General features: G+C 45.5%; 1 protein-coding gene across 1 annotated transcript in view; it reads right to left on the reverse strand.

Moving 5' to 3' along the window:
- ABCG8 (ATP binding cassette subfamily G member 8) overlaps nt 1–18,546 on the reverse strand; it is a 288,385-nt gene that overhangs the window by 131,797 nt on the left and 138,042 nt on the right. The window contains exons 4-5 of the mRNA XM_069608460.1: nt 3,990–4,122; nt 3,531–3,800 (exon numbers count right to left, since the gene is read on the reverse strand). Coding sequence (XP_069464561.1) covers nt 3,531–3,800; nt 3,990–4,122 — 403 coding nt within the window. The remainder of the gene's footprint in view (nt 1–3,530; nt 3,801–3,989; nt 4,123–18,546) is intronic.

The following is an 18,546-nucleotide window of genomic DNA, read 5'->3' on the forward strand; positions in this document are numbered from 1 at the left end:
GAAACCCTTTCATGAATCTGTGTCCACAATATATGTTAGCATTGTCACTGTCTTTCACTTTCAAGAAGCTGCACCCACAATATATTAATATTATTAGTTTGTTCATACTGCGCCAGCTCACCACCATATTAGTCTCAAAGCGCATAAACCTTGTTGAATTAAGGTACATTAAGTCCCACCCAGGGACAGCAGTATATGTCAGCATTGTCACTGAATTTCACTTTCATGAAACTCTGCCCCAATATATGTCAGCATTGTCATTGTATTTCACATGCTCAATAATGGTGCGCCTGCAGCCCTTCTCCTTCACCAAGGAGAATGTATGATCCCATGCACATTCAAACATACTCAGTCCCGCACGCTTTCAGCCATGCATTTGCACACACCCACACAGAAATACACATAAAAGCAGTCTCACAGACCCACCTGCTTACTCACACACATGCTCATTCACACATTACAACTCACACAAACACAAACACAACAAAATATTTGAAAAAAGCACAAATGCATACAAACACTTTTCAACTTGCCTTCACACACACCATGATCTGATTCAGGACTTACATTCTCTCTGATTGGGCCCGAGGGCAGCAGGTAACCATTTTAATCAAATCTGTCTCCTCCTTTAAGAATTTCACAATTACCTATGAAATCAGGGGAAAAGGAGGAAACACATATAACACACCCCTTGGCCAAACAATAGTCAGTACATCTACACCCCAAGCCATCAGCAGTACATTGCCACCACTTGGTTGTGCTTCATGGCGAACAAATTCATCACAGCAGTCCCGAAATCATCACAAATCTGTGGGAAGTCTTTATTTAATAGAGAATATTCCAGAGATGATGGAAATCTAAGACTCAACCTGTCCACTTTCATGTAGGTAAATGCTTCAAATATGGATGGCTGATAACATCAGGTTTTGTTCTGTCTTTTCCGCAGTATCGTTCCAAAGGCTCAAGAGTGATTTCACGTTTGTTCCGTCCTGCACATTTACATATTACAAGGCTATGGCATTGATCCACTTCCAATTTCTTCAGAGATCTATTGACAAGAGTTTCTTTCAATTGGATTAATGTGTGCTCTCTGAAAGCACCCACTGTCCCTGGATTGGCTTGTCTGACTATATCGAACCCCTGCCCACACCACGGTTGTTGGTCATGATCACATCCTGGGCCACTCTTCAGGTGACCCGGTTGAGTCCACGACTCTAAAACTGAGGATCCCAGAACTGTAGGAGGTGATTCACTAATCTTCATTTGCTACCTTGCCTAAGAAACCAGGAATGCTGTGTCTGACATGACAAACTGGACAACCTGAAAGGATCTTGTGAAGTCTGCCTCTGTTAGTAATAGACTGTGTAGGCGTGTCCTTGTTTGTGAGGAAGTGAGCTCCGATAAATATCAGATCTTGACAGAGGTTCAGGTTGGACTTCTGGAAATTCACTCGAAATCTCAGTTGTTCGAAGAGTTGACAAGTTCTCTAATTGTCTTCTCCCACGACACTGAGCCTATGAAACAATCATCCCGGTAAAGAAGGGGGTCTCCCATCAGATTCACTATAGATCAACACCTGAGAAGAACCTACTGGACATCCTTTGGGAAAGTAGTACTTTCCAAACACCTCAGCCTGAGGAGAAGAAGAATCCGTCCAAGGCAGAAGCAAGATCTGCCCCCTACCCAATCTAAGGGCACATTGGGGGTAACCTTTGCTGTGGACCAGTAGCAGCAACTGAATATCCTAAAGCTAGGAGAGAAGACCCTGAATGGAGCCATCCTGTCCTCGAGTCCCTCTGAGTTGGCCTCAAGGCATTGGAGCACCAAACCAGCTGGAGCTCCCTGTTCTGCCAAACTGAACCAGTTTGCACCATGTTCACTGCACCTTGAACGAGAGGGAAGATGCCAACACTGGCTTTTGTGCTCCTCCACCAATCCAAACTATTGGTTGCACCTCAAACCAGCTCGGCGGTGCATCGTGTCCTAGCCAAGCCGGTCACCTGCTAGGCCTGAATCCACTGCTCGATGCCCGGTCCCCAATCCGAACCGCTCGAGAGTCACATGCAGACTCTGGCCAGGGGTTACAACCATGGCTTGGCCCAACTAACCCTCAAACGGCTGCTTCACTGACCCGCACATCGGAATACCCAGATCACCAGTTTGATGACCATGGCCCTCTGACTCGAACCGCTGGAGCGACAGGCATCAACCCCTCCCAGCGGCTAAGCCCAACTCATCCTGGCCCACCCTCAAGGAGATTCTGGGGAAAGCCCCGATCTACATCACTGAAAGCCCCCCTCTGAATGCACAGACCAACTGCATTCGCACCTGTTTGATGCCTGCTTGCTGCTAGGGCCCACACAACTCACTGTACCTGAACTGAGCTTAATCTGCTCCTACCAACATTAGACACCGGGTTTGACACCATGAACCCACCCAATAACCAAACCCATGTACTGTTGACCACAAACTGCCCCCTGGTCCACTGAGACCCTAGACACTGGTTAGGCCACCTCAGTACTTTCTTTCACCCAACGACATATCCTTCCGTGGTTGGTATTTGGCTATCACCCCTGTACTCACACTTAGAGGGCTACTTTCTTCAGTCTGTTGCTTCCTCTCTGTTCTTCCACAGGGCTGAGTTGTCGCACAGTTTTTTCTATTTTGTTCTACGTGCAGATGGTGTGTTTAATTAAAGTGTTTATATTTTTAACAAACCTTGATTGGACATTCCCTTTAATTTGGACTGTGATACTGTGTTGTTTCGGTCACTACTGGGTCACCTTCATAACCCTCTTGTGAGTAGAGTATAGCCTTCCATCGGCACACGTTACCACAAAAGGCAATGGAGGCATATCTCTTGATTTTTCCTGTTTTATCTTTATGATTGTGTTGGCTTTTGGTTTGTAGAAGTGTGCTGGCTGAGTGAGCCTTTTTGCCCCTACTCATCCTTGTACTCCTGCTGAGCAGAATCCAATTTGTCACAGTAGCAGCCGTCACGTGTGCATGATTCAGCTTCGTGTAGGCCATGTGCAGAGTGAATGATATGGTAGACATTGATGGTTTTGGACCCCTGCTGCCGGATGTGCACAGCCCCACATAAAGTATCATGCAAACATGAATGTGTCTGTATAGTTTTACATTTCCAACCAGCCAGTTTAGCTGTCAGGTCCTTCAGGCATATCACCTGAAATCATTAGACATTCCAGCCCCCTCACCGCAAGGTAGCTGAGAGCCATACCTAAGGATAGGATGTGTGCAGAGCGCTTAGATGTGCCTGCAGAGACAGTCTGCACTACACTTGCACTGCACTCACAGACCATACCCCAACTACATGCAAAGCCTCTTCATGAGTGATGGTATCTGTGTCTAGGCATTCTGGAGAGTGGATACCATGAGCATTCTATTTATGGCATCTGGATACCAGCGGCATGTTTGAGGACAGAATTGCAATTCTTGGTTGGTACATTTCTGTGAGCATTTAGATGCTATGTGTTGCATACTGGTGTTCATCAGTTAATGTTACTAACCATAAAAGTCTGCTGGATTGCTGTATCTTGGGCAAGGATACCCTATTGATGTGAAATACTGGACCATGTCGCAGGCAGCGCCTGAGTAGATGGTTGTCCCAGAGGAGAGAAGAAGAACCAGATCAAAGAGCTGGAAGATGTCTGAGCGAGGCTGATGGATTGAAAGAACAACCAATCGATTTCCTCTGGCGAGCCGGGATAGTGTTGTGACTAGGTTATGAGCAGTGAAACTGTCCAAGCCTGATGTGGGTTCGTCAAAAATTAGAACACCTGGGGGAAAAGGAAATGGATATTAACTTGTTATTGTGACCAATACCAGAGGTGCAAGAAATACAGCACAATCACCTTTTGGCAAAATAATGCAACTGTCAGAATGCTTTAGTTGTGATTTTAATTTCCTTCGAGAAGTAGGTACCACAGATACATCAAAACTAGCTTTCTGCTTTATTCTGAACTCACCAGGATTCCAGAGTAGCTGCACTCCGATGCTCACTCTTCTCCTCTCCCCGCCGGACACTCCACGAAGGTACACATTGCCTACCCTGGTGTTTGCACACTGTCGTAATCTCAACTCTGCTATTACATCCTCCACCTGAAAATTAAGAGACAATCCCTTTTCTTTAAGTTGGAAATTACAATAAAAATTAGTTGCAATTTACAAAGAATGTGTTGTGTGATTTCCAAACGCTCCCAACAGTTGAAATAACTTTTAAATATCATGATGTTCTAAGAGCTTGATAGCACAAAGGAAAAGTGAATTTGCACAGCAAATCCTAAAAATGATAAAAAAAATTGAAACCCTTTTTTCATTTTGTGAGAGTTCTTTTGCAGGCTACACGTATGACTTTTAAGGTCATGTACACTTGACGGGAATATTATGGGAAGGGAGCACACATGCATATTTGTATGTGTATTTTAAGCACTTCCAGTACATCGCAAACCTTCTGTACACCACATTTACTTCATACAGAGTTTAAAAATGGCATCTTTGTGTTATCCATAACATTCTAAGACGCCCCCATAACATTTTAAGAAGCTTGGTTCAAAGCAGAATTCCAACTTGCACTATCTGCGGATTCCATTAAACAAATAATATAAGCTTAATACACTTACAGAGTTAATAATATTGCCTGATCTTCCTTGAAGGAGCATTGTGGAATTATTAGCAATAATATTATAAATAATAAGAATGAAGGTATCCTTTAGTTAGAGAATTTGGCAATTGCACATATGCATTATGCAATGGGGCCATCTTAAATGTGCTCCAGTCGGTTAAATCTTGATTAGTTAGAAGGACAAGCATTCAGTGTCTTCCACACCATTGAAATTGTTCTTGTTTCCTGTCTTTATTACTTTTATCATGACAACCTTTGAAAGATATTACTCATGTATGTTTCATATCAAAATAAACATATCATTGTGTTAAGGGCCCATATTCTCAAAGACACTTTTAAGAATATCTCTTTACAAATAAATTAAAATAATTTTAAATAATAACCTAAAACTTGAGAATTTTAAAAATATTCTCTCACGGTTATTGTCAGTTGTAAAATGCATTCACAAAAAGTAACACAACTCTTTTGGAAATTCTTTCAGCAAATTCAATGGTTTTATTTATGCCATGAGACGCAATCAGATGTAATATTTACATTAGAATGCATTTTGTTTCCTATTTTACTGTTTTAGTGTTATTTCTGCAGCTATTGTGCAATAAACATTTTTGAAAATATCCACAAACCTTTGTTTTCTTCAAATTATAACGTACAAAGGAATATTTGTACTATGCATTGCACGGCACCCTCTAATGTTGCCATCTAATAGATTAAATTATCTTATTTGTGCAAGTTGAATAAAAGCAGATTCTTTCTGCAATACAGATGAGCGTCTGCAATTAGTTCAAATTATTAAACTAATGTATTAATTTGGACTAAGTCGACTCACGCCTATGCTAAATGAGATCAAATAAATCTATTTTAGTTTGGGTTCCTATTGAACAAAATTCCAATGCAATTTTCAAAGATCGTTTTTTTATCCTCAAAGTGAAATAATGTAACATGTTTCAGCTATAATCTTACCACTAGGACTTATGATGTGCATACATTTCTATAATATTATGGGGGTTTGCCAACATTAATCGGATGAAAGCTTTCAGTTAGTTATAGTAGCTGAGTCACATGGGTCATCTGTCAAATCCCAGCCATCTTTGGAGTTCATAGCTTGCTGTTAGGAGTTTCCACAATTAGAACTATAGCGAGCAAGTATCACACTGGCAAAACAGTGATGTTAGTGTTTTGATTACCTTGAAACTCAAGAATTTCAATTCAAAATGTTAATATCAAAATGAAACATTGTTATCGATATCGGAAAGACCATTCATTAGACCCTTTCACTTGCAACAGAAAAGATTTAAGAGTCTGGAAGTATTTCAAATGGAAATACGCCAAGCTATGTTACTGTTACTGACACTCATTCTGGCGGACAATCCACCAGATTCCGAGCTTTATTTTTGATTCATAACAATTAGAGTATTTACTGTTGGTGATAAATCGACCACTCAGTGAATCTCAAAATGTTTCCAGGTAAATTGGAGGTAAATCTTCACTCAAGCAGCGGTAAAATAGGCAATAAATGCTTTACGCTAGTGACCATCTAAAAAGAAGAAATAAGTAAACAATAAAATGGGTACAATTTGATACAGTAACTGTGCTTATCTCCCTATGTAAATACATATAGGCATTTATTGGCTTTTTTGCTTCCTTCAATCACCCCCATATATGAGGGTTTCGAATTATCTATACAGGCAAAAGAGTTACCTACCAGGTTACCCATTTTGATTAAGGGAGTGGGTTAATGACTAGCCTTTGCAAATCAGTTATTGTTCTGATGTTTACCAATGTTGTTTGTAATTATTTTAGTGACCCTTCAAAACTTCACTGATTAAGAGACAGCCCCTGAAGAAGTTCTGCACATTCTGAGTGAGTGTTGTGCATTCTAAATTGAGTTAAGGTAGAGGGATACTGCTAGGAAATACTTTGTTGGGAGTTGTAAATATTCTGAGTAGGATTTAAATTAGATTTTTATTTTTCTGTATGTCTGAGGTTGTGTTGTATATAAATATACTAGCAGTTGTAACTGTGCTTTTCACTGTAATTCCTACTAAACAAAACAGAATTAGACAAATGTATATTTATATTTTGCACTTTTTACATTGTCTAAACCATGGAGTCTACCCACTTGCCAAATATCAGGTTTGTAGTATGTTGGGAAGAGTGCTGAACATTTCAAACACAAAATAACAGGTACAGGAGTATGTATCACTGGTGAGTTGTCCTCACCTAACTGCTGTCTTTGAGACACACAGAAAGAAACTGTCCCTAGTCGGAGGCACACCCTAACCCTGTCAAGGCAAGCTCTCCCGAGGAAGAACGGTGGTGTACCACCTGTCTAAAAGGGATAGTGACAGATCTGTCCCTCATCTACACATCAGGCCTCATCACGAGTTTGGTGGTAACCCTTAAATGCAGTGGGAATGCTATTACCGTCGCATTTAAGGGTCCTCCAAATTACGGGTTTGGCAGGATTTACTCACAGCTATCAGCTGGGGGTAAATCCACCACGATTTTGCTGATTTTTGGTGCTATTACCACACACTAATGCCACAACGGTAGAAGTGCCGAATATTCCCCATTGGGCCCAATGGGGAATGGGGAATTCCCGAATGGGCCCAATGAGGAATAGGGTATTACTGTTCCGCCAAACCAGTGATCCGGCGCTAATAGCGCCGGGTGGTTTGGCAGTAACACTAATAGCACTGGCAGTATCCCGGCAGTATTACCGCCAGGATACCACCCAACTTGTGATGAGGCCCATCACAGATACTTAAAAACCAGTACAGGTATAATGAGAAACTGTTCGCATTAGATCATGGGCCTCATCACGAGTTGGGGGGTATCCCTGCGGTAATACCGCTGGGATACCGCCAGGGCTATTAGCATTACTACCAAACCCCCGGTGCTATTAGCACCGAATCACGGGTTTGGCAGAATGGTAATTCCCCATTGGGCCCATTCAGGAATTCCCAATTCCCCATTGGACCCAATGGGGAATTTTCGGTGCTACTACCGTCAGCAGTATTAGCGCACGGTAATAGCGCCGAAAATCAGCAAAATCCCAGCTGATTTATTCCCAGCTTAGAGCTTAGAGCTGGGGGTAAATCCTGCGAAACCTGTGATTTGGCGGAACCCGTAAATGCGCTGGTAATAGTGTTACCGCCGCAGTTAAGAGTTACCGCCAAACTAATGATGATGCCCCATGTCTCTTGTCTGTTATATCTATAGGAGGTGGCTCCACATAGGAATTTCTCTGCCAAGTTTTAATCACCAAATCTGTGGGGTCCTCCTAGAATAACAAACCTATTAGTGGATAGTTAAAACAAACAAGTCATACACATACAAAGCATGTGGGACCTCCTGATTTTAATGTGCCCAATGGGGGCTACTAATCATTAGGATTGTGTCACAGTTGCTTATTAGAACATCAAGCTGGTCATGAGGTGTCTCATGAGCCTAAGGTCGACCAGTTTCGATGACAATTGGTGTTGAGGTTATCTTCTTCAGAACCAGATGATTCGTGTGCAGTACCGTTCCACGTAAGGTCAGCGCTGCGGATCTGGCACACACCCCATCCACTAGGAAAAGAGAAAAGACAAAAGGGGACCTCAGAATGTCAACCCAGATTTGTTGCACACTCTAAGTGTGTAAGGTTATTGTAAGAGCAGTCTCTGTGTGTGAATGTTTTGTAAAGTTTAAGGCCACTTAGTGTTGGCAATGTACACAAATGTGGGCTATTTAATTGCCATATTGTGGAAGTGCAGAGAGGGGGAGAGGGGAGGAAGGGAGTAAGGGGTGTGGACAGAGAAAACCCAGGAATGTGCTCTGCATTATATGCAATTGAGTGAACACCTCGATGATGTGGGAGGTGAATCGCATGCAACACATTTTGTTTTGGTCATCACAACATACCAGAGCTAGCACTTGTAAAGGGCCCCGGGTGGTGGAAATCACATCTGTGGCGTGGTGCGCGGATCAGGGGCCTCGCTTCACATAGTATCTGGGCAAACGATGTGAATATTCAAAGAGGTTATGACACGTTCCTGTGCACTAAAGTCTCTCAGAGATATATTTGCACTGTGGAGTCACCCTACCTTGCGTGCACATTGCTGAGGCGTAAGGTGGGCTCGGGGAATGGCCCACTGTTTTGCTTTTGTATCTGAAATGAAACGAAAGACAGAAGTGGGGGGTCAATGGGACCATATGCATGGTCCATGTAAAAGTGGGCAAGTGTCTAGGTCCATGCTTACCTTCAGCGATCGCGGGCAGAATGTTTCATGCTTCCTCAGCTCTATGCAGTTAGTCTATGGCTGGGAGCCGTCTCGTTGCTGCGTGCTGGTATAAACGCATGGTATTTCTGCTCTTGTCACAGAGTGGGCATTTTGTTCCGTCTTTCCACATAGTGTGCTGTAAATGCGGCAGACATGTTGGAACGGGATATAGTCAATGCACTTGGGTGTGTGTTTTTATATATAATACAATTGATCAAGGATTGTCGCATTATATTGAATGCGTATAATGAACATGTTAAATTTACTGAGAACTGGCTCATTGCTCTATTTGGGCCCTCTATAAGGAATATGCAAACAAGGTGATGCTCAGTGGTGTTGACCAGTTGTCTGGTCAGTCTCTTAATATGGCAGCACGACAGAACCCAGTGTGACTTAGATGTCCAGGCGTCAATCGGGTGTGTGTTACTATGCGTACAACCATTGATCAAGGTTTTTCGCATTATATTAAATTACTTTCAGGTTTGAAGCATGTTGGGAAGTATGCTGAACATTTCGAACAGACATGCGCACACACACACACACACATCCACAAATCTCCCTTATAGATAGATGGAAAGAAAGAAAGAAAGAAAGAAAGAAAGAAAGAAAGAAAGAAAGAAAGAAAGAAAGAAAGAAAGAAAGAAAGAAAGAAAGAAAGAAAGAAAGACAGACAGATAGATGTAACAGGTTCTGTATTTACATATATAATACTTTTTAGCATGTGTAGTATTGGGGATACTGGAAGAGTCACCAGGAAGCATAAATGATGCTGGAGGCTGATGTATATAAAAGTATGTTGGTTTATTTATGTTTCAGGGCTAGTTGGGCGACAGGGAGGCAGGAGCTAAGTGACAAGCATCCTCTCAGATCAGTTCTCCCATCCTGAAGTCCCAAATGACAGTCTTCGAACTCTGATTACCCATAAAGTTCCAGACAATATCATACCATTCTACTGCCTGCACTGGTGCACACAATGCAAGCAGATACTACACATCCTCTTTCCTTTCAATGAAAACACTCAAACAATATTCACAAACCAGGCTCTCTGAAACCACACAAAAATTCAACACTCATTACAAACCTACCAAGTACCATACTAAAATCACAAACCCTCAAAACGTATTCCACAATCTTGTATCTAACATCCTGCGCCATCTTAACACACAAAACACCACCTACCCAGGACTGCCACTCCTGGGTTTTACAGCTGCCACCTGCAAGCACATACAATCATGACCACACTTGACTACCAACACAGCATATACTCCTTCCACTCCATCTGTCACACTGAGACTCAGGCCTGCCATGCCCGCAGCGCAAACGCGCACACACTCAACCAACCAGATAACTCAACTAACATCCGGATATACCATCAATATACATCATCACATCCATAACCACATACACACCACCATTCTCTCCAGAAAACTTGTCATATGCCTTGTCCTTTTACACTGTCCACACACAATCCCACTGCCTCCAAGAAAAACATTTCAAAGTAGGAAAAGACAGCAAAGATACTTACATAATAAAGAACACCTGCAAATGACGCAACTGGAATAGAAACAGCGCGTGAGAGAAGCGTGAGAGAAGTCACCACGACAGAAAGCTGATCAGGCTCACAGTCCAAGTGTAAAGGTCTTACAGAATGCATTCAACTTCCAACAAAAAAACAATGGCCAAATACATACCGGTTCCATACAATTATAATGCGCACTCGATACAGCGCTAACAGCATGCTCAATAAACAACGCCTACGCCCTAAACATCATACATCGCATACAGGCCTTTCATTCATCCGGGCTCTCAATTAAAAAATAATATTCACTTAATCTGGGCTACTAAATCACTTCATGGCACTTTGCACTTCAACACCTGAAACATGCAGTGTCACTACTCATATACATCCTAAAGTCATGGGGCCTCATTACGAGGTATGCCGGTAAGTGAAAAACGATGCCGGTATGCTAATACCGGCATCGTCATCCGTTCAGTTGCATTCCGACCCCCAAACCCGGAATGAACGGCACCCTAAACCACGGTTCCGTTAACTGCGGCATAGGCGCGTACACGCGCCCCTCCATTGAGTAAATACCGGCATGCCGGTATAAGGGGGGAATCACAACCTACGCATACATGGAAATACCGGCATCGTGAACCCGGTAATCACGTGCTGCACGATGCCGGCCACACAGGCATCTCAGACCACCCGCAAACAGTAATCGGATACAAGGCAGCTGCCACAGGAACACAGAATCAGTCAATGTAGGCTGAGCCAGTATAAACTGAGCACCCCTACACACAACAACCCTTCCCACACCAAAATGCCCCAAGTATCAGTTGCAACCATGGCACTGTTGGACATGCCTATACTGCTCCAACAACAGCAACTACAGCAACAACTGACACAGCAGCAACAATAGGCAGCACAGAGGAGACGCAGGAGGAGAAGGAGGGTGAGACAGGGCCAGTAATTACCACCAGCGCAGACACCAGTGCCTTGTAGGCAGCCACCAATCCCTCGCACCAGACCCAGCCCATCCAACCAAACCCCTGGCACATCCACACCCTATACCGGTTGGACTGTGACACCATCACCACCATAGTGTACATGATACATTTTCATCCACGTATAAATACGCACTGCCATCCCCCCCACCACCAAGGGTGCTGTCTGTGCTACACTACCTGTCCGCAGGCACCTACGGGTCAGCTGCATGGCAGTTCACAACCACCATCTACAAGTATGCTGAACCAAGTGCACGATGCCCTCATGAAGCACACAGGCAGCCATGAATCCCCATCACGGACTGGCCAGGATATACCCAAAACCAAAGTATTCTTCCATGCACTGCCATGCATGCCCAAATTCGTAGGTGCCATCGACTGCACCCATGTAGAATAGTAATATTCCCATAACATAGAGGCTGTGTCCCGCAATCGCAAGCAATACCACTCCCTCAATGTGCAAATGGCATGTGACTCAAGCAAGATCATCACCCATTGCTGTCCCCGAATCTCTGGATCCACACATGATGCCATGGTACTGCGCAAGTCAACCCTACACCATCACATGCCGCAACATGCTGGACCACGTGCCTGGCAGCTTGCTGAGTCGAACCACAAGGCCATGGCCATGCTGTGGGGTACTGATGTGTGCGGATGCAGTAGGGGGGTTGGCCCACTGCACCAGGGTGGGAAAGGTGTATGTGCGAAAGCACGCCAGTGCGCCAATAGCCACTGACTTGGGAATGCATGCAGAGGCAAACACTCCTCACCTGAACCAGCCGAACGGAACAGGACACATCACTGTGCCACACATCCAAATGATGCATACGGATGAAAATATGTAAGAGGCACAACCAGGGCAGCATGGTGCTGGCAAGCAATGCATGACTGAATGGGATGGCAACTACGGCAATGTGGCTAGTCTAACCATGCATAGCAAACAATATCCCTCATGAATCTCCAGACTACACATTGTCGCAATACCGCAGCACATGACCCTCAGCATGCAGGAATAGGCCCTGTATCTTCCATTCAATTCCATCCAGTGTGCCACATCCCATTACAGTATACATTGCATCTAGGTGACCATTTCCTACACATACTGGGACATGTGCATGCCCACATCAAGTAGCTGCTGACATGACTGTGCTCCCTGAAGGTGGTAGTTCTGAGCAACACATACCGATTCGTCTCCACCTGCAGGTGATGGAGGACATCCCTTGAGGCCTTGGATACTTAGCCCTGTGTGTAACCCGCAGAACTGCCATGATGAGGAGTACAGTTGTGTGCACACTCGTACCCGTGTAGACATTGAGCCAGCCTTTGGCCTGCTGAAGGTGCATTTCCGCAGCATAACCAGGCCTGGTGGGGCACTCCCATGTAGGCCGGAGAAGGTGGCACAGATCACCATGGCCTGTGTCATGCTGCACAACATGTGCGTCTGAAGGAATGTAACACTGCCACCTCACATTCACAGGCATGGCCTGGGTGAGGATGAAGGGGATGGAGACAGAGGCGAAGGAGTCCCCCTGCCAGTACATGCTGCACGGGATAGACATGCTGTACGCCAATGCAAAATATACACAATCCATAGAAACGCATGGACGATGTGAGTAATGTGTCTACGACACACTGAATCAGGACATGCGCACCTTGATGTTCCCAATTGGCCCACTGTACACCAAACAAAATGAATGCACATGTCTGAAAAGAATGAAGTCCAAACAATGATATGCTTGCAGTATTTCAATCAAACGTGATGTGGCGGACATAATACACCCCTGTGAACTCCCTCTCCCACCCCACAAACCCTCAAAACACCCCTGTGAACTCCCTCTCCCTCTCCCACCCCACAAACCCTCAAAACACCCCTGTGAACTCCCTCTCCCACCCCACAGATGCAAAGTGTCCCCATATGTGCAACAAACAGTGCTCGCTTCCCCAATGTGGTTCTCCACAATGTCATTGTCCGTGCATTCACTTCTTTGGAAGTTTTGGTTCGGGGGGTGCCATGGCCGACCGTCGTGCGCTCCTCCTCATCAGACGCACTGGACGGGATTGCGACGAGGTGGTAGGGGTAGTTGTTGCGGAGGTATCTATTGTCAATCCACTGTCTGTGGCAAGGTGTGGCCGCTGCATCTGAGCGTTACCTGCAAGGAGGGCCTCTGTCAGTGACCCCATGCACTCCCTGAAGGCACGCGTATGTGCCTCCACTGCAGCAGTATTGGCTGTTACAATGGCACTCATGGCCTCTTTCCCTGCTTCTACCTGCTGGTGCATGATTTGGAGCATGGACTCCTGCCAGGCCTCTACCCTTGTCAGGCGGGACTCCAACGAGGTGTCGTCCGAAGGTGTGCTGGTTGCTGGCAGGGTGGAGGAAGGCAGAGTGGTGGCTTGCAGAGTGGTGGCTGGCAAGGTGGTGGCTGGCAAGGTGGTGGCTGGCAGGGTGGTGGAAGGCGCCTGCGTGGAGCCCTCGTCCGGGGCACTGTCCTCAAACAGCGCATAGTCTGATTCCCCGAGGTCGGAGTCATGTAGACAGGGATCATTGAGGCACTCAGACTCCGCAAGAGGTTGGGGGCTGGCAATGTGGCTTGTGGTGGGTGTGCCAGACATCAAATCTGCATCATCTTCCACCTCTGTGGACACAACGTCCCTGGTGGCTGGTGGCACGGCTCCCACTGTTGTGGTTCTCTGTTGTTGTACAGTGGGTGCAGGTGTCCCCTGCAGGGTTGGTGCCTTGCGTGGCACACTTGCTTTGGCAGATGTAATTTCCTTGGCCTGGTGGGTTGCGGTGGCCCTGGTCCCCTTGCGTGCACTGGACGTGCTTGCACCCCTGTCCAGTGGTCCACCTTCATCATCGGTGCCTGGGGGATAGAAGAGATGCAGGTCATCAGTGATGTTGTCAAATGGCAGCTATGATGAATTGCAGTGGGATATGTTCATGCATTCAGCCATCATTTCATTTCTGGGTTGTTGCTTTAGGTGTACTGAGGGGGTATGTGGGAAATCAATGCATGGCTGGTGGGGTAGCATTAGTTTGGTCTCTGTGTGGTGGGTGCATGGGCATGGTTGGGTCATGTGGCACCTCTGTTGGGATTGGGGTCGTCACTCAGCGTCCATGTGGTGCAGGGAGTGACAATGATTATTCTATGGATATGTTGATGCATCACCTTGCCCACTCTAACTTCCCCATCAGTTGGGCCACATCATGTGTCGTAATGCGTGGTTGTGATGGTACACTCACCTTCCTCTGTGGTGATTTCTGCGCCGGCCTCCTGATCTCCGATCCCCTCAATGGATTCAGGGTCGATGAAACCACTTGCAGTCTCCTCCCACGGCATCAATTTGACTGGGGAGTGTGGGCCACCACCTGTCGCCATTGCGGCATTCCGGTTCTCCGACAGGATCCTCCGGACACGGAGGCGAAGGTCGTCCCAGCGCTTCCGGCAGTCACGCACACTCCTTGGGGCGCTCCCCACTGCTGACACCCTCTGAGCGACCTCAAGCCAGACCTCTTTTTTGCGGGTTTGGGCCGCATGCTTTAGGTCTGTGCTGCGGATTATGTCAGCATGCTCTTCCAGGGTGTTGGCGAGCATGGTGAGCTCAGCGTCCAAGAAACACTGCTTCCTCTTCCTCTGGGTGGATTTCCTGCTGGCCTTGGACATGATGATGCTACTCTGACACACAACGACACGGAAGGAGTGGTGGTTGTGGAGGATTGCAATGGATTGTGTTTTTAAAGATGGCCGCCTGCCCATTTCCCGTTCCTGCGCGATGACGTAATTTCCGGGTCCGGTTTTGCGAACACAGTGATTCCGTGCCAGAGTTACCGTGCCCGTTTTTAGTGGTTCATTGAAGGCGGTTACGGAGTGGACACAAGCCACAATGCCGGTATAGGGGGGTTGGTGGGCCGTTACCGGGATGGCAGTTTTTCCACTACCAGCATGGGGGGACGCGCGTACTCGCGCACTCGTGATCGGCCGCTGTTAGCGGGTTCTTGAGTGCACGGACACGCACTTCCCGCCATGCCGGTAATTGAGCCGGATTTTCCGGGCAACTCGTAATGAGGCCCATAGCCTCACAACTGCCTCTTGCAGACTAATATACTTCATAACACCTGAACAATGCAGAATCACTACTCATATAAACTATGAGTAACGGCCATCACAAAACATAACTAGATATCATCACTATATTTCAAATAAATATTTCACATATGCATATCATATACATTTCATCATGCACCGTTGCTCTTATAACCAGTTTCATAATAAAACTAACAACAATAATATCAGAGCAAGATAACGTCCTAAACATATCCTAGCACATGAAGTCCATAGGTGCAGTCCATAAATTCATAACCTGCAAATCCTAGGAAAAAGTTAAACTACATTTTTATTTTAGTATTATTTTATGACCTCTAGATAGATTTAATGGATTATATATTCTCTGTGCATACACATCAACAATGCACCACCAACCATCATCACATCCACCCTGCACCTTCCCAGCCAGGCACAACAAAAATACACAACATCCTGTCCCATTGAAATACAGGAACACACACTATTTATATCATTGCATTAAACAAACTGCTTAAACCATAAATAATGCAAATCCATTGCATCCAATGTTGCATATAACATCTAATAACACACATTTAAATGCCTCGCAAATAGAACTTAAATCACCTGCATCTAAACAATTTGAAAACACGTGTAAGTCCATGAATTGCACTTAGAACAGTGCTGGTGACGAAAAACAGTTAACAGACAGTACTTTATGATCAACGAACGAGAAACATTCTAGTGCCCCTCATCCATTTACTTATTGCTGATGACGGTAATCTCCCCACAACAACGCCGAAGCACAATGCATCTTCTATTATCTTCTGCAGCCGTCATGTTACAAAGAGATAAATAGTTGTGCGGATAATGAGAAGAATTTCCCATTTCCATCGGTTACAGTTCCGATAACCATGAAACCCTTACACATTAGACTCACGACGCCACGGCTGCATTCTGATTCATTTAACTTTTCTTCTTGTTGAGAGCGGGGCACTTCGTGAAAGAATCTGCGTCACAATCCACGACGCAACGCGTCCTTAAGGAAAACGTCATTACGTTTGCCCATGCTGTAAGGGCCACTTCTCTAATGTTTTTCTCCATGACGCATTGTTAGGCAGAAACCTGTGCAGTTCCCTCAGGGACCACTGCAAAAAGTTTAAGACTACAGGTGTTGGCAGTAAACCCAATTGGTAGCAGTCTGCACCACCCAGATTTACCTGGTAGCTATGGTTGAGCAGTCGGACTTCTCTCAAGAAGAGTTAGGCAGTATATAGAGTATACACATTAGGTACAAAAATACAGTAGCACAAACAAACACTGACCAGAGCTTGGGTATAAAAGTATATAATTATTTATTTAAAAACACACTTGTAAAAATACACTGGCACTAATATGTCAAGCAAGTTCAAACACAGTCAGTAGAAATATATACACATCCCTGATTAATTATTCGACAAGTCTTAGGAAAAGAACACCACTTATTATCAATACAGAGGTGAACGCTTAACCAAGATGGCACTCCAATAAGTATTTAAAAAGGGAGGGAAAAGGCAGAATTAGGAAAGCACACAATACCAACACTTTTAAAAGAACCACAGCAAGTCAAGAAAGGCAGAGTCTACTGTAGAGAAAGAAAGTTCATAGGCCACTCTTGGAGAGAGCAAGGCGGAATGTGCCCAAGATCACACACTTGAAGTACACTTTAAAAGTCTTTGCAGATAGTTCAAAAAGGAGTTGGATCAGTTCAGAAAAGTTAGTTAACAGGTCCTAGGTCACCCCAGGATAGAGAGTCAAGGATTTACGGGACACCTTGAACAGTCTGTTGCAAGGGAGACCAGGCGGGACACAGTACCTGAAATGGTGAGAAAGCTCCAGCGCGGGCAGTTGTTCCTGGCAGCAGGTGCAAGTCGGTGCTTCATCCAGGGGAAGAGAAGATCTCGACGTGGAGGAACTCTGGAGGTCGTTGCACTGCCAGGGAAGAAACCAGCTGTGGAGTTTCCCGGTTAAAAGGTACTATCCTTTTATTCGCGGTAGTGGTGAAGCGTGGCTATCCGGCAGCCGGGGTGCTTGGCACGGGCGATTCGACCATGAGACGATCCAGGAAGGTGAAAAGAGGGCAAACTTGTTAACTCCACCAGTTCAAAGGAAGAAGACTCTCCAGGATGAAGATCTTCTCTGTCGTTGGGAAGTGGTGAGTCGGTTCAGCAGGGCTCCACCGGTGGTGTCGTCATTGCAGGTCAGCTCAGCTTCTCCCTCTTCAGATTCTTTAGGTCCTGTGGCGACTTCTGAAGTTCCAGTCCCCAAAGCCCTGCTTTTATGCAGAAAACCCCCATTCATCAGTCCTAGCTGTCACTCAAACATGCTAAGTGGTGAGCCGGGCGGCTCACCACTGGGCCAATCACACAAGAGTGCGACTTGAGTTGCCGAGGCAACTCAGTCCAGGGTGCCTATTCCCCCCTCCCACACATCCTGTAGACCCAGACAGAGTGGAACCACTTTTGGAGGCTTCTGTGCAGAAGCCCGCCAAAAGTGGAACAACGGGCTCGACTTGGGTTGGAGTTACAGAGGCGAACACAAACGCCATTTTAAAACTGAGTCCTGGCAAAAAGACCCAACCAGGGAATAAATATTAAATAAATAACCCGGCGGTATCTTTAACATTGCACCAAAAAAGTGGTGCGTTTAAAATGAATGGGAAAATCCCATAGGAAATATTCCGGTGGAATATTTCACGTGGTAACCACTGCCACCAGCCAAAACTCGGTCGGGGGGGACTGCACAGTGCCCCCTCGAAAAACAGACTCAGGGGCAATCTAATTACCCCTACCAGTACTTCCACAATATGATGGTTTGTACTGGTTCTGTTCACAATTTAAGACTAGTAAAGTCAATGGTGACTTTACATGCCCTGGGAGACAGTAGTCAGTCCCAGGGTATGGAGTCTATGTTTGGGGGTCACTATGGCACCCCTGTGTTACTGCACTGAGGGTGCTGTGTAACACACATCCCAAAAACACATGAAGCCCTATGGAGTAAAAGACCCCATAGCCCATAAAACACA

This window comes from Ambystoma mexicanum, chromosome 4q (genome assembly GCF_040938575.1).
Source record: "Ambystoma mexicanum isolate Mex_15411 chromosome 4q, UKY_AmexF1_1, whole genome shotgun sequence".
Classification (NCBI taxonomy): Eukaryota; Metazoa; Chordata; class Amphibia; order Caudata; family Ambystomatidae; genus Ambystoma; species Ambystoma mexicanum.